The sequence below is a fragment of the Mobula hypostoma genome, chromosome 5 (assembly GCF_963921235.1).
Source record: "Mobula hypostoma chromosome 5, sMobHyp1.1, whole genome shotgun sequence".
NCBI lineage: Eukaryota > Metazoa > Chordata > Chondrichthyes > Myliobatiformes > Myliobatidae > Mobula > Mobula hypostoma.
In genome coordinates this window covers 106,918,594-106,943,465 of record NC_086101.1, presented here as the reverse complement: position 1 = coordinate 106,943,465, position 24,872 = coordinate 106,918,594, and the positions used below count along the sequence as shown (strand labels likewise).

Sequence of the window (24,872 nt, the reverse complement as noted above, 5' to 3'; positions counted from 1 at the left end):
GCACACTCCTCCAAATTAGGCCTCACCAAAGTCTTATAAAATTCTTCTGTGTATCTTTCAATCTTCTTGGAACACAAGTGCTGAATAGTTTAACCCCCTCCCCACTCCATCTAAACAGCCTACGGCACTTTAGATTAGTGTCTGGTCTGGCAAACTGCTTCTTTATGCAATGCAGAGCTCCCAGAACACCAAAAGTGGAGAGTGCACATTAGCTCCTCATCATCTTGGGTAAGAATGGTGGCAATAACTGAAACAGCAAAGCCCAAGCTGGTCTACCCTGCTGTAACCCAAGCATGCCCAAGAGAAAACCATCTTATTGGAGAAAGCAAGCTACAAGGTATTCAGAAAAGAATTTCCAAGTGGTGACAGGATATGCCTGATACTTACACTAGGTGGCCCCTCATTTCTACTTAATCTGGAATATTTCTGAAGATTGTCTCTGCCTGCTTTGCTGGACATTGTCCTCTCTCTCTCTCTCTCTCTCCCCAAATGCAGTTATGTTTTTGTTCAAGTTGCACTGCTAAGGGACTGATTGTGATCTGCGTTTTCCCCAGGGTAACCATGCACATGTCATTATTTTGGCTGTTTGTGCTGTAAAGTGCTTGCAGCAGCTCCCCCATGCCTTTTCCCGTGGCGTGACATCACCTTTAACAGTTGTCCAGGAGACAACAGTGATTATTATGACTTAACAGTTGGAGTTTTGACATCACGGCCAGGGCACCCAGCTGCCTGTCTGGGCCCAGAAACCGAGGCTGCTTCGGAAGAGACAGGGCTGGATCTGTTGAATCCAATGGGAAAGGTGGGCTGCAGAGAAGATGGAGGCGTAGATTGCTGCAAAAAGCACAGTCTGAAGAAATGGAGGCTGGAGGGCTGAAAGAGGGGGGAAAAAAGGTCAATGATTCTGATGAGGGAAAGATTCAGGAATGAGCTTGAGAGAATCAATGGAGATTATTTTTCCGTGTTGGGAAGACCAGGGTTCAATTTTATCACTGTCTGAGAGGAGTTTGAATATTCTCCCTGTGATCACGTGGGTTCCCTCCCACACTTCAGAGACGTGTGGGTTAGTAGGTTGAAAAGTCACATGGGTGTAATGGGTGGTGCAGGCTTGTTGAGTTGGAAGGGCCGGTTACCAAAATGTACCGTTAAATAATAAGTAAAACTTGGCAGTACTCATAATAAAATAGTTGCAATTAAATTTATTTGTGGAAAGTCTTTGTTTCTCCATAAAGTCGGGGTAAAACATGGAACAGGGATAGGTTTAAGGAGGTGGGAGGAACATGAGGAATGAGAGGAGCTGGAAGAGATGAAAAGGGATAGGCTTGGTCTGGAGCATATGGCAGATGGGCCATGTATATCCAAGGATGTGACAATGTGATGGTTGCATCGGTGCAGCAATCAGAGCTGGGAGTAGGGACAGCAAGGTAAAGCAGGTATTAAGATGGGGGTACACATAGATTAATCAATATCTGGGGAGGGGAAGGCTGTGTGTGAGGAGATAGAGAAGTTAAGGCTCTAAGTTCAGGCATACTAAAGAGCAAAGAGCAGAATAATTTCTCACCTTCCTCATTCCTGGGGGTACATGTCCACAGATCCCTGAAAGTTGCCTCACAGGTAGATCGGGTAGTTAAGAAAGCTTATGGGGTGTTAGTTTTCATAAGTCAAGGGATAGAGTTTAAGAGTCGTGAGGTAATGATGCAGCTCTATAAAACTCTGGTTTGGCCACAATTGGAGTACTGTGTCCAGTTCTGGTCACCTCACTATAGGAAGGATGTGGAAGCATTGGAAAGGGTACAGAGGAGATTTACCAGGATGCTGCCTGGTTTAGAGAGTATGCATTATGATCAGAGATTAAGGGAGCTAGGGCTTTACTCTTTGGAGAGGAGAAGGATGACAGGAGACATGACAGATAATAAGAGGAATAGATAGAGTGGATAGCCAGTGCCGCTTCCCCAGGGCACCACTGCTCAGTACAAGAGGACATGGCTTTAAGTTAAGGGGTGGGAAGTTCAAGGGGGATATTAGAGGAAGGTTTTTTACTCAGAGAGTGGTTGGTGCGTGGAATGCACTGCCTGAGTCAGTGGTGGAGGCAGATACACTAGTGAAGTTTAAGAGACTACTAGACAGGTATATGGAGGAATTTAAGGTGGGGGGTTATATGGGAGGCAGGGTTTGAGGGTTGGCACAACATTGTGGGCCGAAGAGCCTGTAATGTGCTGTACTATTCTATGTTCTATTCTTCGTAACGAAGACTCCACATTGGCTGATGTCTGAGCCAGCTGATTCAGTATCTTCAGAATCACTTTATTGCCAGTATGTGAAATGTACTAGAACTAATTGTGGTTCGGTGCCAAGTATAAAACACAGGACAATATCATGGCAGCAACACAATGGCAACCAACAATTTACAAGACAATAGTGCTAATAGCCATGAGCAATCAACAAATAGCAGAACAGTCACATGCGCAAACTTCAATAATCAAACTTAAATAAGTATGAACATATGAACAGAATTTATAATTATGAACACAAGTGGGTCTGTGGGCATTAAATAATCATGATGTTGGGATACATCCTCGGATGTGCTGGGACACATTAGCGATGGAACCTGGGGTCGCCGGGTGTTTCAGGCCTTTCAACATCTGACACCCTCGCCCAGGCAACCCAGCCAGGGTTGATCAGACCCCGGCTTCTGCCCCAGCAGTATTCGTCCATGGGTCACATCTCCTGCTCCATAGCCATCCGGACCCGGGCTCACTCAGCTGCCCCTCAACCAACAAGGAGAGGAGGGAAGACCACTTAACGGATGTTGTGCAGGGACACTTTGGGTATTACACCTGAGTTTGGTTGAAAATCTGGATAGCTACAGGAAAGAAGTTTCAGACGCAACACGTAGTCCTGGTGGTGATGGACCTGCGGCATCTCCCTGATGGCAATTTAGTGAATAGGTGACTGCCAGGGCGGGTGGAGTCAGCAGTAATATTTCCAGCTCCTTCCTCCACTCTGGCAATGAAGAGGACTTTTAATGTGTGTAGTTGACAGTCAATGAAAGGCCTGAACCAGCTGCGATTTGCTACTGGTCTACAGTGGATGCAATCTCAGATCTCCATGAACCCTACCTTGCTATTTTTGTACTAATTATTTAGTTCTTAAATGTATTTCTCATTGTAATTTACAATACATTGTGTACTGCACTGTACCGCAGGCACAAAACAAATTTCATGATATGTCAGTGCTAATTAATCTCATTCTGATTCACCCAAGTTGACCTTCTCGATCCATTGCCAGTTCTCTTGCTGTAACAGTGCCAGACCCACCCACCCCCTCACAGTATACATCTGCCACTGAAGCCCTCTGCCATTCTCCAGACTGGCCTTCCCGCTTCTGCACACTGGAAATGAGAACTCCTCCAGTTCTTCTTGGCTCACATCCTCCTCGTTTCCACATCCCCATGAATCCTGTGCTGACTGACCCACATTCCCCACCCCCTCATTTCTGCACCATCCTTCCCATGGTCAACTTTCCAAACCGGTTCGCCACCTGACACTTCTGCCAGGCAACAACTCAAGAATTCCAACTTGGGCTCCTACCTCCCCCCACCAGCAGACGGCGCCTCTGAAATGGCCTCCTTCAACTTTTCACCAAAGCATTTCTTAACCCTTACTTGTACTGGTATTTCCCCGGGTCCAATAATTTACTGCCCCATCCTCTGTCTCCAAAGCTCCTGAACCTGATGTATACTCACATTTTCATGCCCAGCTTCGCCAGAGGCTACTACCATCAGGCAAGAGGTATAGGGTCCTCAGATCCGATAACACTATTTCAGGGACAGATATTACCCTACAACTATCCAGCTCCTTAACCAGTGTGGATAAATTCACTTGCCTCAACACTAAATTCATTCCACAGCCCAAGGTATAAGAGCAGAATTAAGCCATTCGGACAACTAAGTTTTATTTTCCCTCTCAACCCAATTCTCCTACTTTCTCCTCATAACTTTTGACACCCTGACTAATCAAGAACCTATCTTCTGCTTTAACTATACCCAATGACTTGGCGTCTGCATCTGTTTGTGGCAATCAGTTCCACAGATTCACCATCCTCTGGCTAAAGAAATTCCTCATCTCTGTTCTGAAGGGAAACCCCAGCAGCCAGCCAATTTTATTTCATAAATTCCATTGTTTCTTTTCTTTCCTGTGAATGCCTGCGAGAAAATGAATCTCAGGGTAGTAAATGGTGACATACATGTACTTCGATAATAAATTTACTTTTTCTTTATCGCTGAAGTGTATCCCTCAGATCCGAACCTGCATCGTTTCACTGGACGTAGAACCCGCTCTTGCACCACAAGGGAGGACCACAGTCTAATCCCCCCATTCCTCACTGTGCACTACTGATACCTCATCAGCCAGTCCTCACTGCCCTCTCACACTGCCCACCACTACCTCCTCACCATCCACAGTCCAGCCCACTCCTCACAGAGTCATGAGCACAGAAATAGGCCCTTCAGCCCCACTAGTCCATGCCAAACTGCTATTCTGCCTAGTCCCATCAACCTGAATCTGCACCTTAGCCCTCCATACTCCATCCATCCATGTACTTAACCAAACTTCTCTTAAGTGGTGAAACTGAACCTGTATCTACCGCTCCCGGCGGCAGCTCATTCCACGCTCGCACCACCCTCCTGTCTCCCTTAAAAAAAAAATCACCTTTGACCCTTACCATTACCTCCAGTTCTAATCTCACCCAACATCAGTGGGGGGAAAACTGTTTGCAATAAGCCTATATATACCCGTCATAGTTTGTATATACCTCTATCAAATCACCCTTCACCCTCCTACATTCTAGGGGATAGAATCTTGACCAATTCAACGTTTCCATGGCAACATCCTTGTAAATTTTATCTGCAATCATTCAATCTTATTGATATCTTACTCCACAATACTCCAAATTCTGCATCACCAACCTCTTACACAACTTCAACATCCCAACCCCTACACCATTCACTCCCCCAGTCCTCACTAGCACCTCCTTCTCAGCCACCCCTCAGCAACATCCCACTCAAATCCTGCACCCCATCCTTCCCCAGAATAATGGCGCCCAACTCCTCGTTCGCCAATCACAAGTCACTGAGTTCTGTGCAGCCAATAACGTAATAGCTCCAAACTTCCCGCTTTCTGCCAGTCAAAATATTCCCTTTTTGATTGGCTAACTTCTCGGTAGCCTCGTGTATTGGTTTAACTCTTCTTTCTATCCCTTTTAGGTCAGAATCGCCAGTTGGAGAGTTCAAGGTCGTTATCCACTCAATGAAAGTGTTCGGAGCGAAACATCGCCCCCGTTTCGTCCTCCACACTCGCAGCCCGACCTGCTGAGTGTCCCTAACATTTTCTGCTTCATTTCCCTTCCCCTCTCGGTTGACCTTGTTTTCAAGATTCTACTAGCTATGCACTGATTGGCTGAACTGAGTCTTCCTCACTCAGTGACGATTCTCTTCCTCCCATTGGTCCAGACTGCAATTCCCAAATTCTGCTATTGGTTTAATCATTGTCTAGGGACGCCTAGATCCAACCTACCAGCTATTGGCGAGTCCGTTATTTATTGGCCTTGGATGCTGTCAATCAGCGACAAAACAGTCCCGCCCCCCATGGCGCAGTCCTGCTGTGATTTGCCGCTGGTTGAAGGGAGTTGTGCTGTGATTGGTGGAGGTCGATGTCAGTCGGGTCGGCCGCGGATACTGTGCACCTAACTGGGAGTTACGGTGTAACCCGGGGAGAGTTACCGTGTGTCCCGGCGAGGTCGCGCCGCGTCTGGGCGCAGTCACAGAACGGTCCGGGCATGGCGCCGGGCGAGGAGCCTCTGCCCGCCGACACCAGTGGCGCCAACCTGACCCGCAGCCTGGAGAAGGCGCTGGACGAGGCAGCGGGCACTGGCATCTTGAACCTCAGCAATAGGAAGCTGCGGGAGTTCCCCCGGGCCGCCAGCAACTATGACCTGTCCGACGTGATCCAGGCCGGTGAGTGAGGCGGGGGAGCGCGGCGGTGGAGCGGGACTCCCCGGGGAAGGCGGGAGGAGGGAGGTGGTGGAAGGGAAGGGGAAGGAGGGGTAGGGAGTTCTGAAAAAAGTGGAAGTTGGGTGTAGAAACTTGGGGAAAGGGTTCATCGAGGAGGTGAGGATAGGTTTGATGATGCGGAGGGTTTGGGGCTAATCCTTTATCTGGTCGACCTGGTGATTTCCTTCTCCCCCACCCCACTCCTCCAAGACGTTGTTGTCATTGACCTGGTAAGGGGCACAATGCTGGAGGAACTCAGCAGGCCAGGCAGCATCTATGGACTGGCTCCAGGTTGGCCCCTGGCTCTCCAATTTTATTGGGAATTGATTTCCGGGTTGCTCTGGGATGTGTAGGAGGAGGCCGTGGAAGTGCAGCTGATGTTCTCCGGATTTCTAACAATTGGCTCACGCAGTCCCCTGTGAAGTCTTAAGCAGGATGGGACAGACCTACATAAGGGGCTGGAGGGGTGGAGCAATTTCAAATGCTTAGAGAGTCCAGAACCAGAGGTCCCAGCTTTGAGGTACAGGGTCTGCTGCTGAGAAACTTCATCTGAGGGCGCTCAACCCGTGGAATCCTCTTCATTGCAGGCGGAAGAGGTTCTCATTCGCCATATTCATAGTGGGGGTGGCGTGTGGACACTCTTAATGCCAGGTACCCATGTGGGATATAGGCTGTGACGTGAATGGCAGGGATGTGCCCAAGAGCCTCCTGTTGGTGCCATTGGTGAGCTTGGCCCCACTGTGCACATCCTGACCATTGCTGTGGCCCACCTGTTGCCTCCTCTCCCTGATGTAGTGGGAAGCAAGTTCCTGTGTTCCCTTGGTTCCTCCCCTGCCTTGGCCTTCACTGTCCCTCCCCCCCCCCCCATAACCTCATTCAGATTTATTTATCACGCACAAAAACGTAGTGAAATATGTTAGTAGCCAGCACCGTCCTGGGATGTGCTGTCACCACTGTCAACACAGCATGCCCACAATGTTCAGCAAACAATACAAGCAACAGCCCCTCTCACCCTTTCCCCCTCCTCCAATCCCCCAGCCAGCACTCCATCCTCTTTGACGGCCCCCCCCCATAGGATGTAATCTGAGCTCCTGTTCGCTTGTTGGGGAGGATTGTGTCACACCAGCCGCCTGTTGTTGACTGGATACATCTCGGAGAAGCTGTGTGTTGCCAGTTTGAGTTTTGTCCCTGTCTGTGACTGATCCCAGCCACCTTTGTTCCGTCTCCCCTCCCAATGAGAGGTCAGTGTGTGGACTCCCCAGAACTCCAGATGTCCATGCACCCCCCCCCGCAGCTGGAGTTTTAGGGGTTCATGGACCCGCCACCCCAAGAGAACGGTTTGGAAACTTCCCCTTGTGACGGGGATCACACGGGGTGAGAACAGCTGTCGGGGCTGGAGTGGTGGTTGGGGAGCCATCCTCCCTGTTCTGAAGCTTGGTGACAGATATTCTCTTACCCCCCCCCCCCACCAGTCTTCTCCTACCCCTCACCAGGCAGCCGGTTTTGGTGGCTGTCGTATTCCTATTTGCAGGATTTCTGTGTGCCCCAGTATCTGGGAGGCTGCAATGTGCTCTGGGTGGTGGGGGAATTATCTGCGACACCGCATGCTTACAGGATTGTAGGGGAGAGTGTTTCCCTGACTCTGGAAAGAAACCAGGCTTCACCATTCAGAACCAAACAGCTGAAGCCTTCTTCCCTGCCCCTCCTGCCCCACAACCCCCCAGAGGTGGTGAACTTGGCACTCTTCTGTGTAAGTCATGGAGTTTTTCAAAACTGAGATTGATTGATTTCTGGGTATTGGAAGTACAAAGTAAATTTATTATCAAGCTATGTATACGCTGTCATTGAATTTATGAAAATCTATACATAACCAAAGACTGACAAACAACCGATGTCCAAAAGAAGACATACTGTGCCAATAATAAATATTATTGAGCACATGAGTAATAAATTCACTGGGTGTATTTAAAGCCAAGGTTGGTGGCTTCTTGGTTAGTCAGGATGTCAAGGGTCACAGGGAGAAGACAGGAGAATGGGGTTGAGAGGGAAAATAAATCAGCCATGATGGGATGGCAGAGTCAAATGGTCTAATTCTGCTCCTATGTCTTATCATCTTGGAGTTTAAAGAATGGATTCTCAACCTGGAGTCCATAGACCCCTTATTTAATTGTAGGGCTCCATGGCATAAAAGAGGTTGGGACTCCCTGGTCTAAAGAGTCTAAGTTGTGGAATCAGTTCAGAGTTGTCCACGCCAGGTCAGGAGCCTGATGGTTGCAGTGTATTAACTGTCCCTGAACCCTGTGGTTCCCATACCATCTGCCTGATGGTAGTAACAAGAAAAGGGCATGGCCTGGGAGGTAGGGGTCCTTGGTCATGGATGGTGACAACCTTGTAGACGTGCTCATTGGTAGGGAGTGTTTTTCCTGTGATGGACTGGGCTGTGTCTTGGTAGCCTTTTCGTTCCATGGCCTTGATGTTTACATATCCGGCCGTAGTGCAAACAATTAGGTGGGATGTGGGGCCGAGGCAGGGAAGTGACACTGGTCTTGTTGACACCACAGGTCTGAGGGCAGAATGGCCTCCCACAGCTCCTGGTACTTGTTTTGCTAATGAGAAGTGTCGTTAAGTTGTGCTCCATATCTGGAACCACTCCTTACCACTGGAAGGGATGTGGAATGTAAGGGTGAGGGTTGGGGCAGAGGTTTGCACAGTGTGGCATCATCTGTACCTTCTAGAGTTTCAAGCCTTAACTGGGACATTGAGGTGTCCATAGAGGATAGCTGCCAACTGCCACATTCCAGGCTGCAAGGTCACATTGGGGAAAGCACTGAAGCCTGGTGCAGGACCACAGTATAGGGTTCTCCCACTACTGGAGAGAGATGGGCTGGGATAGATGAGGCAGCCCTTCAATTATGGTAGTGGTGTACCGCCACAGGACTGGCAACAGCCCTGTTGGTTTTCAGGAATGTAACGGAACAGAATAAAACACCATTGCAAGTTTTATTCTTCTAAAGTAATCTTTTATTGTGAATAAAGTTTATTTTGATTTTAAAAACAGAGGCAGCGAGGCTGGTCTCTCAGCAATCATCGCCAGGGTCTGACTCCACCCTCCAGCTCCTTCAGCATACAGATAAATATTCAAATACAGAGATGTTAGCTTTAAGTTTTTATGACATCAAATGCCTCATTTTCTTCTTTTAGACCCTGTAGTTTAGGCCAATTATCCAGGGGATGTGGGCATCGTCTCCGGCCTCCTGGGCTACCATCTCCTTGGACTGTGGCCTGTGTCAGCGTGGGGTGATCATTGGCCCTGCCTTCCTGTGGTCGGTTGGTCTCCCAATAGGATGAGTTGGATGTGTTGTAATATCAGTTCCACAGCCTCGTGGTAACTCCACTGAAATCTGTCTTGTTTTGATGTTTGTTTAAATTGAATTCAGCTTAAACTCCAGCCAAATGTCAAAGTAAATTTTCTTGCAGACATTTACAGGAAAATAAAGAAATAGGGTAGAACTTATGGAAACTATACCTAAAGACTGATAAACAACCAATGTGCAAAAGAAGACAAATTGTGTAAATTTAAAAATTTATACTGAGAACATGAGCTGCAGAATATTTGAAACTCTGTAGGGTGTGGAATCAGTTCTGAGTTGTGGTGAGTGAAGCTATCGACGTCGGTGCAGGAGTCTGCTGGTTGTAGGGTAATAACTGTTCCTGAACCTGGTAGTGTGGGGCTTAAAGCTCCTGTACTTCCTTTCACCATGGTTAGCGTGAAGAGAGCATGGCCTAGATGGGGACAGTCCTTCATGATGGATGGGACTTTTTTGTGGCAGATCCTTATAAATGTGTTTGCTGGTGGGGAGGGTTTAGTCTGTGACCGCTGGCTGTGTCTGTCACTTGCAGGCTTTTCTGTTGTTGGCCTTTGGTGTTTCTATATCAAACCATGATGCAACCAGTCATACTCCCTACCACACATCTATAGAAGTTAGTCAAAGTTTTAGATGATGTGCCAGATCTACGCAAGCCAGCAGCACGAATACAGATCAACCAGTTGGTCTGTGTTCTCGCTGCCTCTTGTCTCACCTGTTCCTCTAGATGGGCTTTCTCTGGCTGACTCTGCCATGCCCCACGCACCTCTTAGTTTGCTCTTCCAGTCGAGGATGAGTGTTTCGTGTCTCTGCCTCAGAGCTGTGTTAGCACACCTTCCGTGAAACCTCCAGAGGGGCACAGGGAAGCAACTCCAGAGCGTTGTGTCCGAATGGCAGTGAGTAGTACACAGTATTGTCGTTGTTACAGTGCCACTGGTCACTAGTCGGTGTCAGTTCCTGCTGCTCTCAGTAAAGAGTTTGCATGTTCTTCCCATGACAGTGTGGGGTTCCTCCGTGTGCTCTGGTTTCTAAAGGTTAGGATTAGTGAGTTGTGAGCGTACTGTGTCGGACCCAGAGTATTCACAGACTGTGGTATTCCATGCACTTCACTGGGTGTTTCAATGTACATGTGACAAATAAAGCTTATCTTTAGGGTCCAGGTGATTTGTTTAAAAGTTTGGGGTCTTTGCATCCTGCTTTCAGAGTGGTGTTGCCTTGTAGTGGACTGTTGAGCCGTACTGGTGGACTGTGATCTGTGTGAGCATCCCATTGGTTCTGGGATTGTTCTCTGCACGATGAGAGCACTACTCGTTCCACCTTGATATTCTGCTGCAGTGAGGGAGAGCAGAGTTCAATTCCAAAGTGAGCAGGGTTTGAGACAGGTTGGATTTGGTAGCCAGAATCTGGTCCTTGCAGACTGGGAACTGAATCCGTGGCCAGAGCGAAGAGTTGCGTAGCAGTAGAGATTAGGGTTTATCAGCAATTGCCTTGAGATAAGTAACACTTCCAAGGACATTCAGAGGGAATCTTGGCGTTGCCTGGGAACATTGTTCTCAGGCTATCACCAGACGCTGCAGCAGTGAGCACTATCTGCCAGACGCACTGCCACAACACACCAAAGTTCCTAAGGCAGCACCTTCCAGACCCACGACCACTACCATCTAGAAGGACGAGAACAGCAGATACCTGGGAACACCACCACTTAGAAATCTCCCTCCAAGTCGCTCACCTTCCTGGCGTAGAAACATATCGCCGTTCCTTCATTGTCACAGGGTCAAAATAGTACCTACACCTCAGGGACTGCAGCTGTTCAAGGCAGTTCATCGCCACCTTCTCAAGGGTAACGAGGAATGGGCAATAAAAACTGGCTCGGCTGGCGACACCCACATCCGGTAAATGAATGAATAAATAAAAAAGACACCTCCCTCATTGAGTAGAGCCTCTCTAAGGCAGGAATTTACCAAGTCTTGGAATAAGTTCCTGTGCATGATCCCTGTCCATTGACTCCAGGATTAGCAAGTGAGAATGCGGGGGGTGGGGGGAGCGGTGGAATTAGCCAGAGTTCCTGCTCTGAGCCACTGTGCAGTAATTCCGAGGCTGGAGGGGGTGGTGGTGGGATTAGCCAGGGTTCCTGCTCCTGATTGCTGCCTACTGATGGTCTAAGTCTGAATATTTGGCAACACTTGTGTGTGGGTTGTTTCACTGTTTTGATGTACACGTAAAAAATAAAATGAATCTGAAATAATTTGTGATTATGTTGAATGATCTTGTTTTTGTTCTGTCTCCTGCCGTGGCTGGAGGTTTCGTTTGTCAGTCGTCTATTCGAGGCAGATGCTTTTCACTGACGTACAGGCTGAGCTGGTCCTGATACTGAGCTGGGGATCCAGGGCTCTGTGGTGAACGTGGACCATGGAGTTAATGTAATAAATCTGGGTGAAACTGGAGCTGTGAGATTCCACTTGATTCATAAAACATAGAACTCTACAGTACAGGCCCTTCAGCCCACAATGTTGTACCAACCCCAAGAGTCTTTCAAATGTCCCTAATGTTTATGTATAAACCTCCACCACCATCCCTGGCAGGGCATTCTACTCACCCACCACTCTGCGTATTAAAAAAAATTGTCTTTGACTTCCACCCTAAACTTTCCTCCAATCACCTTAAAATAATGCTCCCCTGTATTAGCCATTTCTTCCCTGGTAAAAGTCTGTGGCTGTCCACTCTTATCTGTACCTCTTACCATCTTGTACACTTCTATTAAATTGCCTCTCATTCTTCTTTGCTCTAAAGAGAAAAACGTTCGGACGCTCTATCTTTCCTTATAAGACACGCTCTCTAATCCAGGCAACATCCTGGTAAATCTCCCTTTGCACCATTAACATAGCATATTACGGCACAGTATAGGCCCTTTGGCCCACAATGTTATGCTGACCCTTTAACCTACTCTGAGATCAACCTAACCGTTCCCGCCCACATAACCCTCCATTTTTCTGTCACCTTTGTGCCTATCTAACAGTCTTTTAAATGTTCCCAGTGTATGTCTTCATCATCATGCCTATGCACAAAATGGTTAAGTGGTTAAGGCATTTGTCTAGTGATTTGAAGGTCGTTAGTTCGAGCCTTGGCTGAGGCAGCGTGTTGTGTCCTTGAGCAAAGCATTTAACCCCACATTGCTCTGTGACGATACCGGTGCCAAGCTGTATGGGTCCTAATGCCCTTCCCTTGGACAACATCGGTGGCGTGGAGAGGGGAGACTGGCAGCATGGGCAACTGCCGGTCTTCCATACAACCTTGCCCAGGCCTGCGCCCTGGAAGCCTTCCAAGGCGCAAATCCATGGTCTCTTGAGACTAACGGGTGCCTATAAAGTATGCACAAAATAGCACCCTTGGATCTGCTGCCTACCAACCCCTCCCTGTCCGATCCATCACTACTCGCCCTGAGAGAATCCAGCAGCAGGACCCTGCCCATGTGGCTGCTGCTGGCTGCCCTGAGTCACCAGAGTGAGGAGTGGGCTGTCCTCGGTGGCTGGCCAGCAACCTGTGTTTGTGGAGCTGGGGCGTGCAGTGTAGGAGAAACCATGTGCCTGGCTGTGGGGAGGAGGCAGCCCATCCTCACCCCAAAACCCTGCATCCTGCTCCTGTGCCAATGACAGGAAGCCCCTGTGTGCAGACGAAACCGCATCCTGTGCGAACCGGGCGGGGCGGCGGGGGAGGAAGTCAGCGTAGTATGGCAGTCGGGCTGAAGGCTGAGACCCAGAGATACAACTTACACACTCACTCATCATCGTTCGCTCTCCCGCTGCACCCCCTGGGGCAAGTGTGCAGGGGCTGGGGGTGGAGGCTCAGAGCCAGGGGCGGGAGAGGAATGAGTGATGGGCAAGATGGCCTGTTTTTTCTCTCTCCCTCTCTGCCAGTTGTCTTGCACTATGCATTTGTTTCCTGTTGTTTTTTTTCCTCACCACACAGTGCAACGTCGATGATCTGCAGAGATAATCATGCAAGCCATGAACACTACTTCACTATTTTTGCTCTCTATTTGCTGAGTTTTTGTATGTATATTTAATAGTAGTTTGTAGCTTGCTTTTGGTTTAACACTGTGCTGCAGCCACAAAAGAGCAAGTTCCACACCACGTGAGTGGTGACAATTCTGATTCTGACCCCTCTCCACACAGGCCACTTTGTCCCACGTGATCAGATGAACTCTAAGCTTTGCTCGCTGGTGAGGGGTTCCTGTGCGCCATCTGGGAGGAACCCACCCCCCAATTCACCCGAGAGGGTGGGGAAACTCGGCCCCACGGCGGGGAGTGGTCAGGGTGAGAGGACGGTGGGGAAACTCGGCCCCACGGCGGGGAGTGGTCAGGGTGAGAGGACGGTGGGGATTGCCCTCACCCTCCACAGCTGTGGGTCGGGATTTGGGCAAGGACGAGAGAGCCTCCAGCTACAGTAGTTCCTGCCTCTCTTACTGCAGCTGAGGCCTGCTCTTGCATCACACTGCTTCCTCTTTCTGCTGCTGTTGAACTCCGCAGTCTCTCCCTGCCTCCCGTGACCACCCGCAGGCCGCGCTCGGACATACACCAGTCAGTCAGCCGTCACAGTGACCCTGTCCCTGTGACCACCCCCTCCAGCCCCCTAATCCACTCCCTGTCGGTGTGACCCCGCACAACCCTCCAATCTCTATAACCCCCCCCACCAGTCCTGACACCCCTCCCTGTGATCACCACATAATCCGATTCCCCACCACGTGATCCGATTCCCCTCCCCGTGACCGCCACATGATCCGATTCCCCGCCATGTGATCCGGTTCCCCTCCCCGTGGCCGCCACGTGATCCAATTCCCTGCCACGTGATCCGATTCCCCTCCCCGCGACCACCACGTGATCCGATTCCCCTCCCCGCGACCGCCACGTGATCCGATTCCCCTCCCCGCGACTGCCACGTGATCTGATTCCCCTCCCTGCCTCTGTGACCATCACTAGACCTGACACCCCTCCCCGTATCTGTGGACACACCCCCCCCAGCCCATTTACCCATCCCCATTTCTATAACCCCCTCCAGCCTCTTCACCCCCCTGCCCTTTTACGGCTGGCTTTGCCCCGTCAGTAGGAAATTGGAGGCTGGAGGTCTATCCCATCGATCAGAGCTGGTGCCTCTCCTAGGTCAGTGTCATCAGTGGACTACCAGTACTTGTCCGGCACCTCTCACCGACCTCTGTTGGGTGATGTCTGCCCCATGGCTCACCCCCCTCCTCCGATCCTTTTGCTTGGCCGTGTGGCCCCTGCTGCTGAGTGAGTGAGGAGGGAGGGAGGGATATGAGGGGGTGACTGATTGGAGATTGTGTCAAAAGTTGCAGGATGAGGATGCTGGCTGGTGAGGGAGGGGCTGCTGTGGTTTCAGAGCCCAGGACCCTGACTTGTGTCCGATCAGCAGCAGCTGCTCCAAGTTCTCTGGAACTTGAGCAATGCGTTCCTCGGCTGGCCTCCAGGCAGAGTCCACCCTCCACCCCCACTGCCAATGCTTCAGCTGTCTCCAGGCCACAGACTGAAGCCTTGTGGACGTTCTCACTGGGAATCAGCCTGCCCCAGCCAGGAGAGGCTTACTGTCCCCCTTCCTGATGGGCGTCCGTCTCCAGCCTTCAGTGGCGCTGCATGAGTGCAAGTTCACATTCGCTTAGTGACTAACCTGGCTGCTTGCTTCAGGGTTACGGACCCCACATTTAAGTCAGAATTGGACTTGAATCAGGATTTTGTTGAAGACTAAGTTGTAACAAGAAATATAAAATATTAAATAAGTAGTGCAAAAAGACAGCAAAATACTGAGGTACTGTTCTTGGACTGGTTTGGAAATCTGATGGCGGAGGGGAAGAAGTTGTTCCAAAAACGCTGAGTGTGTGTCTTCAGGCTCCTGTAGCATCTCTCTGGTAGCAATAAGAGGGCCTGTCTGAGATAGTAAGGGTCGTTAAAATCTGAATCAGAATGTTTATTATTACTGACGTAGGTTGTGAAATTTGTTGTTTTGTAGCAGTAGTACGGTGCAATAGAGGAAAAAAAACTGTATTAGAAATCATGCGGAAGAGGAATAGCGAGGTAGTGTTCATGGGCCGTTTAGAAATTGGATGGCAGAGAGAAAGGAGCTGTCTCCAGCATGTTGAGCATATGTCTTCAGCCTCCTGTAGCTCCTCCCTGATGGTAGTAATGGGAGGACATGCCCTGGGTGGTGGGGGTCCTTCGTGATGGATGCTGCCTTCTTGAAGCATCGCCTTTTGAAAATGTCCTCGATGTCGGGGCCGGTTTCACCCTGGCCATTGCTGATATCTTGTACACTGGTGGGGTGAGGCTGCCCCTTTGCTGGAGAGGTTGAGGGAGGTGGTGACTGAGGTGTGGGGCAGGAAGGAGATGTTGCACGGTGTCTGGGATTTGACAGGCTGCACAGCAAATCACACAGCTCAGAACTGGGCCCTGAAAAGAGAAGCAAAGATCAGCTTGATTTATTACATGTGCATCGAAGTATACAGTGAAATGTATCGCTTGTGTCTACAGTCTGAAGTTTGTGCTCGGGGCAGTTTGAAAGTGTCACTGTGCTTCTGGCACCAGCAGAGCCTGTCCACAGCTTACTAACCCCAACCTGTATGTCTTTGGACTGTGGGAGGAAAGCCCATGGTCACCAGGAAGAACATACCAGTATCTTACAAACAACCTGGGTCGCTGGTGCTATAAAGCCCTTCTACCCAACTCTCTGTGCTGACCCACCAACATCCAAATTTACCAGCTCATGTGACCCATTCTTTCTCCCCCACCTCGGACTTGCCCACTGGAGCTGGACAAGCAAGCTCCCCCCCGCCCCCCCCCACCCCAGTCCTGGCAGGAGTGGCTGGTTGCAGCAAAGGGGTTGGGCAGAGAGTAACTCGCTGGTCTCGGTGCCTGAGATTGGCTGGGTTAGGGGGAGTGAGTGGTACCTGGTATTGTGTTCCTAATACGATCTTTAAACATGTTTCAGTAAATCTCCTGAGGCAGGGACAGATGGAGACCCAGCCTAGTCAGAAAATACAGTCTGTGTTTCATTTGGGGTGGGGGAGGAGAGGCATGTCTGTAGTCTGGGGATAGGGTCTGTGACATGGGGGTGGGGTTGGTGTGGTATGGCCGTAGGGAGGGGTGAATCTGTGGCTGAGGAGTCTCTGTGTAATGGGGGCAGAGGTTTGGGCATTCGGGGACAAGTGCGTGAGTGTCTGTGTGTGTGGGAGGGGGTGGGGGTGCGTGGACAGGGGAGCCTGTGTCCTGGGGGAGGGTGAGTCTGTCTCCTGTGGTTTAGGGGAGAGCCTGTGTCTGTGGAGGTTGGGTAAGTCCCTGGTCCCTGTGGAGGACCAGGGACACTGTCAGGTCAGTAATTGTGTTGGTACCAGAGGGCGGGTGGGAGGGGAGTGTCTCTGAATTGAATCCCCTTGTCCCTGTCCCTGTCCCCACCAGCCCTGCTGTCGGGCTGATGGCAGCTTGGTCGATTGGATTATGTGTACGGAGAAGCATGAAGAGCTTGTCTTGTACAGTGTTATAAAGATCAAATCGTTACACAGTGCACTGTGATAGAACAAGGTACAGTACTGTAAAACAATATCAGAATGCAGAAGAAAGTGCAACAGCTGCGGAGAAAGTGCAGTGCAGGTAGTCGATTGTGGTCAGGACTCCATCTTATCATCCAATGGTCTCGTAAAGTGGGCTAGAGACAAGCAGCGGGTTGTACCTTGTGATGAATTGTGTTCAGACCTTCCTCGGGTCCCTGGATCACAGGCTGGGGTCCAGTGTAAACCCTGTGTGTGTGTGTGTGTGTGTGTGGGGGGGGGGTCCAGTGTAGACCCTGTGTGTGTGTGGGGGGGGGTCCAGTGTAGACACTGTGTGTGTGTGTGTGTGTGTGTGTGTGTGGGGGGGGGGGTCCAGTGTAGACACTGTGTGTGTGTGTGTGTGTGTGTGTGTATGTGTGTATATAGGGGTGGGGGTCCAGTGTAGACGCTGTATGTGTGTGTGGGGGGGAGTCCAGTGTAGACCGTGTGTGTGTGTGTGTGTGTGTATAAGGGGTGGGTGTCCAGTGTAGACAGTGTGTGTGTGTGGGGGGGGGGGTCCAGTGTAGACACTGTGTGTGTGTGTGTGTGTGTGTGTGTGTGTATAGGGGTGGGGGTCCAGTGTAGACGCTGTATGTGTGTGTGGGGGGGAGTCCAGTGTAGACCGTGTGTGTGTGTGTGTGTGTGTGTGTGTATATAAGGGGTGGGTGTCCAGTGTAGACCGTTTGTGTGTGTGTGTATGTGTGTATATAGGGGTGGGGGTCCAGTGTAGACGCTGTATGTGTGTGTGGGGGGGAGTCCAGTGTAGACCGTGTGTGTGTGTGTGTGTGTATAAGGGGTGGGTGTCCAGTGTAGACTGTGTGTGTGTGGGGGGGGGGGGGTGTCCAGTGTAGACCGTTTGTGTGTGTGTGTGTGTATAAGGGGTGGGTGTCCAGTGTAGACAGTGTGTGTGTGTGGGGGGGAGTCCAGTGTAGACCGTGTGTGTGTGTGTGTATAAGGGGTGGGTGTCCAGTGTAGACCGTGTGTGTGTGTGTGTGTGTGTGTGGGGGGGGTGTCCAGTGTAGACCGTTTGTGTGTGTGTGTAGGGGTGGAGGTCCAGTGTAGACTCTGCACATTTCTCCATGCGTGTACGTGAAACATGCTGAGTTCCATCAAGCCCTCTTTCTCTGTGATGGCCACCAGGACAAAAATAATGGTGCCGTCAGAGTGGAAATGACCAGTTTTGTGGTGAGTGTCTCTCTGCCCCACCCAGCCAGAATCACAGGGAGCTAAATCCCTACTGCCTCTCCCACCCTGACATACCAAGCACAGTCCCTTGCTCCCCGCACCCACACCCCACTGACTGCCGTCAGTCAGTTCTGTACTGGTGTCTTGTTACCATGGACATCCCCCACCCCTGTGGCTCCTTCTCTCTTGTCACTACGCCCTGTCTGGAACCTAAGCCGGCCTGTGAAAGGCAGGGAGTCTAATCCCAACTGGCTGGCAGGCTTCTACCATCAAAGCGAGCGAAGGCTTGTAACCTACCATGGTAACCACTGCTGTTTCTCAGAAATAAAGTGGCAGGATTAATTTACTGAGGTAAATATTAGCTTTGTGTAGAAGGCAGCCACAAAGGATTGCGGCCTTTGGTAGTCCGTTGCTATGGATACAGCTGGAAGCTAGGCCTCCCCCTGCCTTCCCTCCATCTGAGATGCCCACATTCCCAGAATTCCTCGCTTTATAGGAAGGGCAAGTATCACTGCCCCACTGTCTCTCTGTCATGGCATGGGCTCTTATTGGGAGGATTGTGGCCAGTTCTGATCTTCTATCCTGAGGATGTCCTTGACATGGAGGAAGTGCACTGAATGTTGACTGCAGTATTGGAGGGAGAGACCCTTAACAGTGTTGATGTGTCAAGAGATCTTGTGCAAAGAGTTCATCACTCCCTGAAAGTGACTGCAGAGGGTGATGGGATGGTAAAGAAGGCAAACAGAATGTCTGCCTTTATTAGTTGAGGAACTGGATTCCAGAGTCAGGACCCAAACAAAGCTGTGCCATGGAATCCATTAAAAGAGAACACCAAAAAGAAACAAATTGCACAAACAGCAAAAAGTCAGACGAAAAACACAATACAAAACATCAAAGCACAACATTATTGAAACAGTCTGGGAATGTTCAGTTTAGTTCAGTTCAACGATTGAATTAAATTCTGTCCACCCCATTACAGGAAGGGTGTGGAGAAGGTGAGCAAGAGGTCTACCAGGACGCTGCCTGGATTAGAAGAAGAGAGATTGAACAAGGTGGTTTGTTTTCTCTAGAGCAGCAGAGACTGGAAAGATGTGATGGCAGTCTGTTGTGAGGGGCACGGGTAGAGTTGTCAGTCGGTATCTTTTTCCTAGGGTTGAAATGCCTTAAAACCAGAGAAATGCATGTATTTAAACTTGCCCCAGAGAGGGGCCAAGTTCAAAGGAAATGTACAGGGCAAGTTTTTTATTGTTGCACTGAGAGTAGAGGGTGCTAGACTCTGCTGCCAGGGGTGGTGGTAGAGGCAGATATGGCAAGTGACCAGGAACCAGCTCTTAGGCAGGTGAATGTGCAGGGAATAGAGGGGTGTGGCAGATTGTGTTCAGCATTTGATTGCTAGTTAATTAATTTGGCACAACATAATGGGCTGAAGGGCCTGTTCCTGTTCCTGTGAATTCTCCAGACAAATGAGAGGAAATCTCCTCAAAACAGACAGGATGTTTTTCCCCTGGGTCCCTGGGCATCCAGGACGTCTTCAAGGGGTGATGCCCTGAAGAGACAGCATCCATAATTAAGAGCCTCCATCACCCAGGACATGCCCTCTTCTCATTGCTACCATCAGGAAGGAGGTACAGGAGCCTGAAGGCACACACTCAGTGATTCAGGAACAGCTTCTTCCCCTCTGCCATCAGATTTCCGAATGGACATTGAACTCATGAACACCACCTCACTATTTTTCTCTTTTTGCACTACTTAATGTTTACTGTAATTTAGTTTTTTAAATTATATATTGCAAGGCACTGCTGCTGTGTAACAACAAACTTCACAACCTATATTAAATATGGCTCTGATTCTGGGTGGGAGGGTGTAGCAGTAGCGAAGGACAAAAATGTTTTCCCTCAGACTGGCGAGGGTAGTCGGTGGGTTTCTGGATGTGAGTGGCGTCGAGAGGACAGGTCAGTGTGGAGTCTGTGACTAATGGGGGATCAGGTTTGAAGAGCCTAATGACTGGCTTCTGTTTCCTGCGGGAGCCATTATCAGCACTGCCACGCCTGGGATCTTGCTGTGTAGCACTAGCCAGGATTCCACGAGTGAGGTAGGTAAGGTCCTCCAGGGCCATGTCTCCCACGCTCCGGCCTGAGTGGTGTCATGGTTTGCAGCCTCAGTTGGGAAGACTCTCAGCCTGGGCTCGGTGTTATTCCATGCATTGACCCTGCTGAGGGAAGCGGGTGGGGTACAGGCTGGAGAAGGGCACTATCTGGTACAGGCCACATTGGGTAAACTTCAGATACAACACTGAGTCATGTCATCCGCAGAAATTCTCTGGTGACTCAGCAGTAGTTGGGTGTATAAAGGGAGGACGGGAGGATGAATACAGGGCCCTGGTGGAGGACATTGTCAAATGGTGCAAGCTGAATCAGCTGCAGCTCAACATCTGTGAGATGAAGGAGATGGTGATGGATTTTAGGAAGACCAAGCCTGCACTGTTCCCTGTTACTATTGATGGTGAGAAAGTGGATGTGGTGAGGACCTACAAGTACCTGAGGGTACAGTTGGATGACAGACTTGAGTAGAGCACCAAAACAGAGGCTGTGTACAAGAAGGGTCAGAGTCACCTCTACTTCCTGAGGAGACTGAGGTTCTTTGGAGTATGCAGGCCTCTCCTTCACACGTTCTACCAGTCTGTTGTGACCAGTTCAATCTTCTATGCAGTGGTGTGCTGGGGCAATGACATCAACACTTGCAATGCCAACAGGCTCAATAAACTGATAGAAAGGCTTTCTCTGTTATAGGAGTCAAACTGGTCACACTGGAGTCTGTGGTGGAACAAAGGACTCCTAGGAAAATCCTGGCAATTCTGGGCAATGTTTCTCACCCCCTGCCTGCCACCTTGGCTGAACAGAGGAGCACTTTGAGTAACAGACTAAGTCAACTGTGCTGCTCATTCTTGCCCTCGGCCATCAGGCTCTATAATGAGTCAACCTGAAGTGATGACCCCTCCTGCTAGACTGTTTGTGGTAACATTTGTTATTCTCTCTTACTTCTGATATTTGTATATCTGTGCAGTTGTGATACCTCAGTGACACTGTAATTTCCTTGGGGGTCAATAAAGCATCTATCTGTCTATTTTTCTAACCCTAGCCCATTCTTTGGAATGTGGGAGGAAAACAGAGTACCACGCAGTCCCAGGGAGAATGGATAAACTCCTTACAGAGAGTGACAGGAATTGAACCAGTGTCGCTGGCACTGTAAAGCATTACACTATCTGCCACACACTGTCCCCTAGGTCTCTCTTCTATCTCTCCCCTCACCTTTAAGACTGATTTATACTTGTGTGTACTAGCTTGCGCCGTGGCCTACGCAAGTGGGCTATGCCGTTGTGAGCATTTATACTTGTGCGTTGGTGTGTCTGCGTCTCTCTGCAATTCACCACCAAAGCACTAGTTGGCGGTGAGGTTTCTGTGCCACTGTGTTGAGTTCCTTCATGTTGAAACTCAACACAAAGAGACTCAAACTTCAAACAATGGCGACTGAAACTGAAGGAGGGTGAATTTTCTGTGTTTGTCCGGCCACTGAGAGACATGGACGAGGAAATGCATTTCAAATATTTTGGGATGTCTGCAGGTAGATTTGACGATTTGGTTCGTCGTCTCCAACCATTAATATTGCATCAGTGTATGCACAGTATACCCAGAGACTGGCAATCACCATTTGAATTTTAGCTTCAGGTGGAAGTCAACAGACTGTAGCAGCTAGCTACAAACTGGCATCAAGCACAGCGTCCTCCATAATTTCAGAGGTCTGCAAAGCTTTTTGGAAAGCATTGCAGCCAGAGTTCCTTCCCTGCCCTACAGTCGCCCAATGGGAAGCTATTGCAGCGTAAGAGGAAAAGCGATGCTCCCAAGCGGACTAATCGCAGTTGTTGCGGTCCGCGACGCGTAGTTACATTTTGGGAGAGGTGCACATTGGGCTACAGCGTAGGGTTCAGCGTAGAGTACAGCGTAGGGTACGCGGCTATGCCGTACCTACGGCATACATTTGATGCACAGGTATAAATCAGCCTTAGGCCTGCGCCCTTTTGTTTTTGAGTTCCTTTCTCTGGGAGGAAGATTAAGAAGAGAACATGAAATAATAAGAGTCCTTAAAATGAGATCATTGGTTGTAGGAACATTTCGATGGATGAGTGTAGTTATCACTCACTGGGCTTTTGTTTAAGAGCCTGATGGTTGAGGGGTAGCAACCGTTCTTGAACCTGGTGGTGTGAGTCCTGAGGCTCTTGTACCTTCTACCTGATGGCAGCAGCGAGAAGAGAGCATGTCCTGGGTGGTGGGGGTCCCCGATGATGGATGCTGCTTTCCTACGACAGTGTTTCATGTAGATGTGCTTTGTAGCTTTATCTGTGATGCACTGGGCCGAATCCACTGCCTTTTGTAGGATTTTCCATTCAAAGGCATTGGTATTTCCATACCAGACCGTAATGTAGCCAGTCTATACAGTTTACGCACCACATCTATAGATGTTTGTTAAAGTTTTTGAGTCGTGCCAAATCTCCGCAGTCTTGTGGTTCTGAGATGTCAGCACTGGGCGATAATGGAATAGGAGGCTGGCTGAAGAAGACTTGGACAGGGTAGGCTTCTACCTGCTGAGCTTCAAATGATGAGAGGGAGGGACTAGGACAAAGAAATGCTGAGGGGTGTTAACTGGGTGGGTGGGGGAGAGGGAGTCCTCTGGAACAATGGCAGAGATGAAGACATTACTTCACTCCTGAGGGCTGATTTTCACCCACTGGGGTTGGAGCAGAGACTTGAATTGTGCTCAAGGCACATCTTCGAGAGATCTTCAGTAATAGAGGGGTTGAAAGTTTCCACAGGAGGCGGGTGTGGGGTTGGAATGTGCTCAAGGCAGAAGGGGGAAGGTAGGCGGAGTTGAGGCTGGAGTGAAATCAGAGAAGGTTTGAGGGGAGGAGTGAACGCCTGCTCGCCGTGTGTGTGGTGTCTGAAATATTTAAAGGCCTAGACAATAGATGTGGAGAGGATGTTTCTAATAGTGGGAGAGTCTGGGACCAGAGGGCACAGCCTCAGAATACAAGAATATCCCTTTAGAACAGAGATGTGGAGGAATTTCTTAAGCCAGAGGGTGGTGAATCTGTGGAGCTTGTTGTCACAAATGGTTGTAGAGGCCAAGTCTTTGGTTATCTTTAAAGTGGAAGTTGATAGGTTCTTGATTAGTAAGGATTAGAAGTTATAGGAGAAAGCAGGAGAATGGAGTTCAGGGAAAATAAATCAGCCATGATGGAGCAGACTTGATGGACCAAATGGTCTAACTCTGCTTTGTCTCATGGTCCGTGTGTAAACAAGTCCAGTTTTAAAAGCAGTAGCTGGTCAGGGCTGGGGAAGGCCAGAGAGAGGAGTGGTACCCAGGGCTCATGGTGGGGATGGATCCTTGCATACAGGGGGGCTGTACTTGATCCAGGGGCTTGAGAAGGTCAGAGTGGAGAGAGGGCGAGGTCAGGGTTGGGCTAGATGCTGGTGAAATGGGGGGGGGGCGGGGTGCAGGTGTACTTGCTTTGGGGGTTGGGTAGGTGACCAGGGCCCAGGATTAGGATGGATGCTGGTAACAAGGGGTGGGGATAGGTACTGGTGTATGCATGGAGGCAGCAAAGCTGGGAAACAGGATGTGTTTATTGAGCCTAAAGCAGAAACATGAGGGAAATATGGTGTGTTGCTATTACCTCAATCACTGGATTGTTGGCCAGTTGCAGACAGTGTTAATTGTTGAAGGAGGGAGGGTTGAAAGGTTCCCACACGTTGTTCCTGCCCGCTGGACCCACTGAACAATAGCAGGAGATGATTCAGGAAGCAATCCAACTGTGATGCCAGATAGTTGAGGAAATAAATTGCTGCTCGGTGTAAATGGGAATATCCTTTCTGGATCCTGGAATTTACTGGAATGATGGCCAATCCCAGGACAACTCAAACACAGCACTCACTGCAGAGGGGGAGCACGCCCCGCAGACGGCACCTTTTTGGGACCCAGGTGCCGTGTTTGTTCATGTGACCAGCCCTGCCTGGCTTTCCATAAAATGGGAAACAGGCCATTCAGCCCACAATGTTGTGCCGAGCTAATTACACTCGTATGCTAACCCAACATATCAATGCAGCTGTAAAGAAGGCAAGACAGCAGTTACATTTCATTAGGAGTTTCAGGAGATTGGTCACCAAAAGCACTCTCAAATACTTGTGAAGAGCATTCTGACTGGCTTCGTCACTGGTGTGGGGGTGGCACTGCACAGGATCAAAGTAAACGACAGAGTTGTAAACTTGGTCAGCTCCATCATGGGTACTAGCCTCTGTAGTATCCTGGACATCTTCAAGGATCAGTTCCTCAGGAAAGCGGCGACCATCATTAAGGACTCCCATCACCCAAGACATGCCCTCTTCTCATTGCTACAGTCAGGAAGGAGGTACAGAAGCCTGAAGGCGCACACTCAGTTCTTCCCCTCTGCCATCCAATTTCTGAATGGACATTGAACCCGTGAACACTTCCTCACACTGTATATTTGCTCTAATTTAATTTATTTAGTGTATGTGTGTATATGTATGTGATCTACAACGTAACCGCCGATACATGAAACTTGTAACTTGGAGAAGAACCTGGCCACACGTGTGAGTGTACAGGGAGGAGAGTACAG

The 24,872-nt window shown here is 49.6% G+C and overlaps 1 protein-coding gene across 2 annotated transcripts in view; it reads left to right on the top strand.

Moving 5' to 3' along the window:
* The first annotated feature begins 5,706 nt into the window (after positions 1–5,706).
* Positions 5,707–24,872, top strand: part of lrch4 (leucine-rich repeats and calponin homology (CH) domain containing 4) — a 72,570-nt gene continuing 53,404 nt past the window's right edge. Inside the window, exon 1 of one of the 2 annotated variants that reach the window (XM_063048708.1) lies at positions 5,707–6,010. In XM_063048708.1, the coding sequence (XP_062904778.1) occupies positions 5,707–6,010 (304 nt within the window). The remainder of the gene's footprint in view (positions 6,011–24,872) is intronic. The other variant, XM_063048709.1, reaches the window with a different exon arrangement.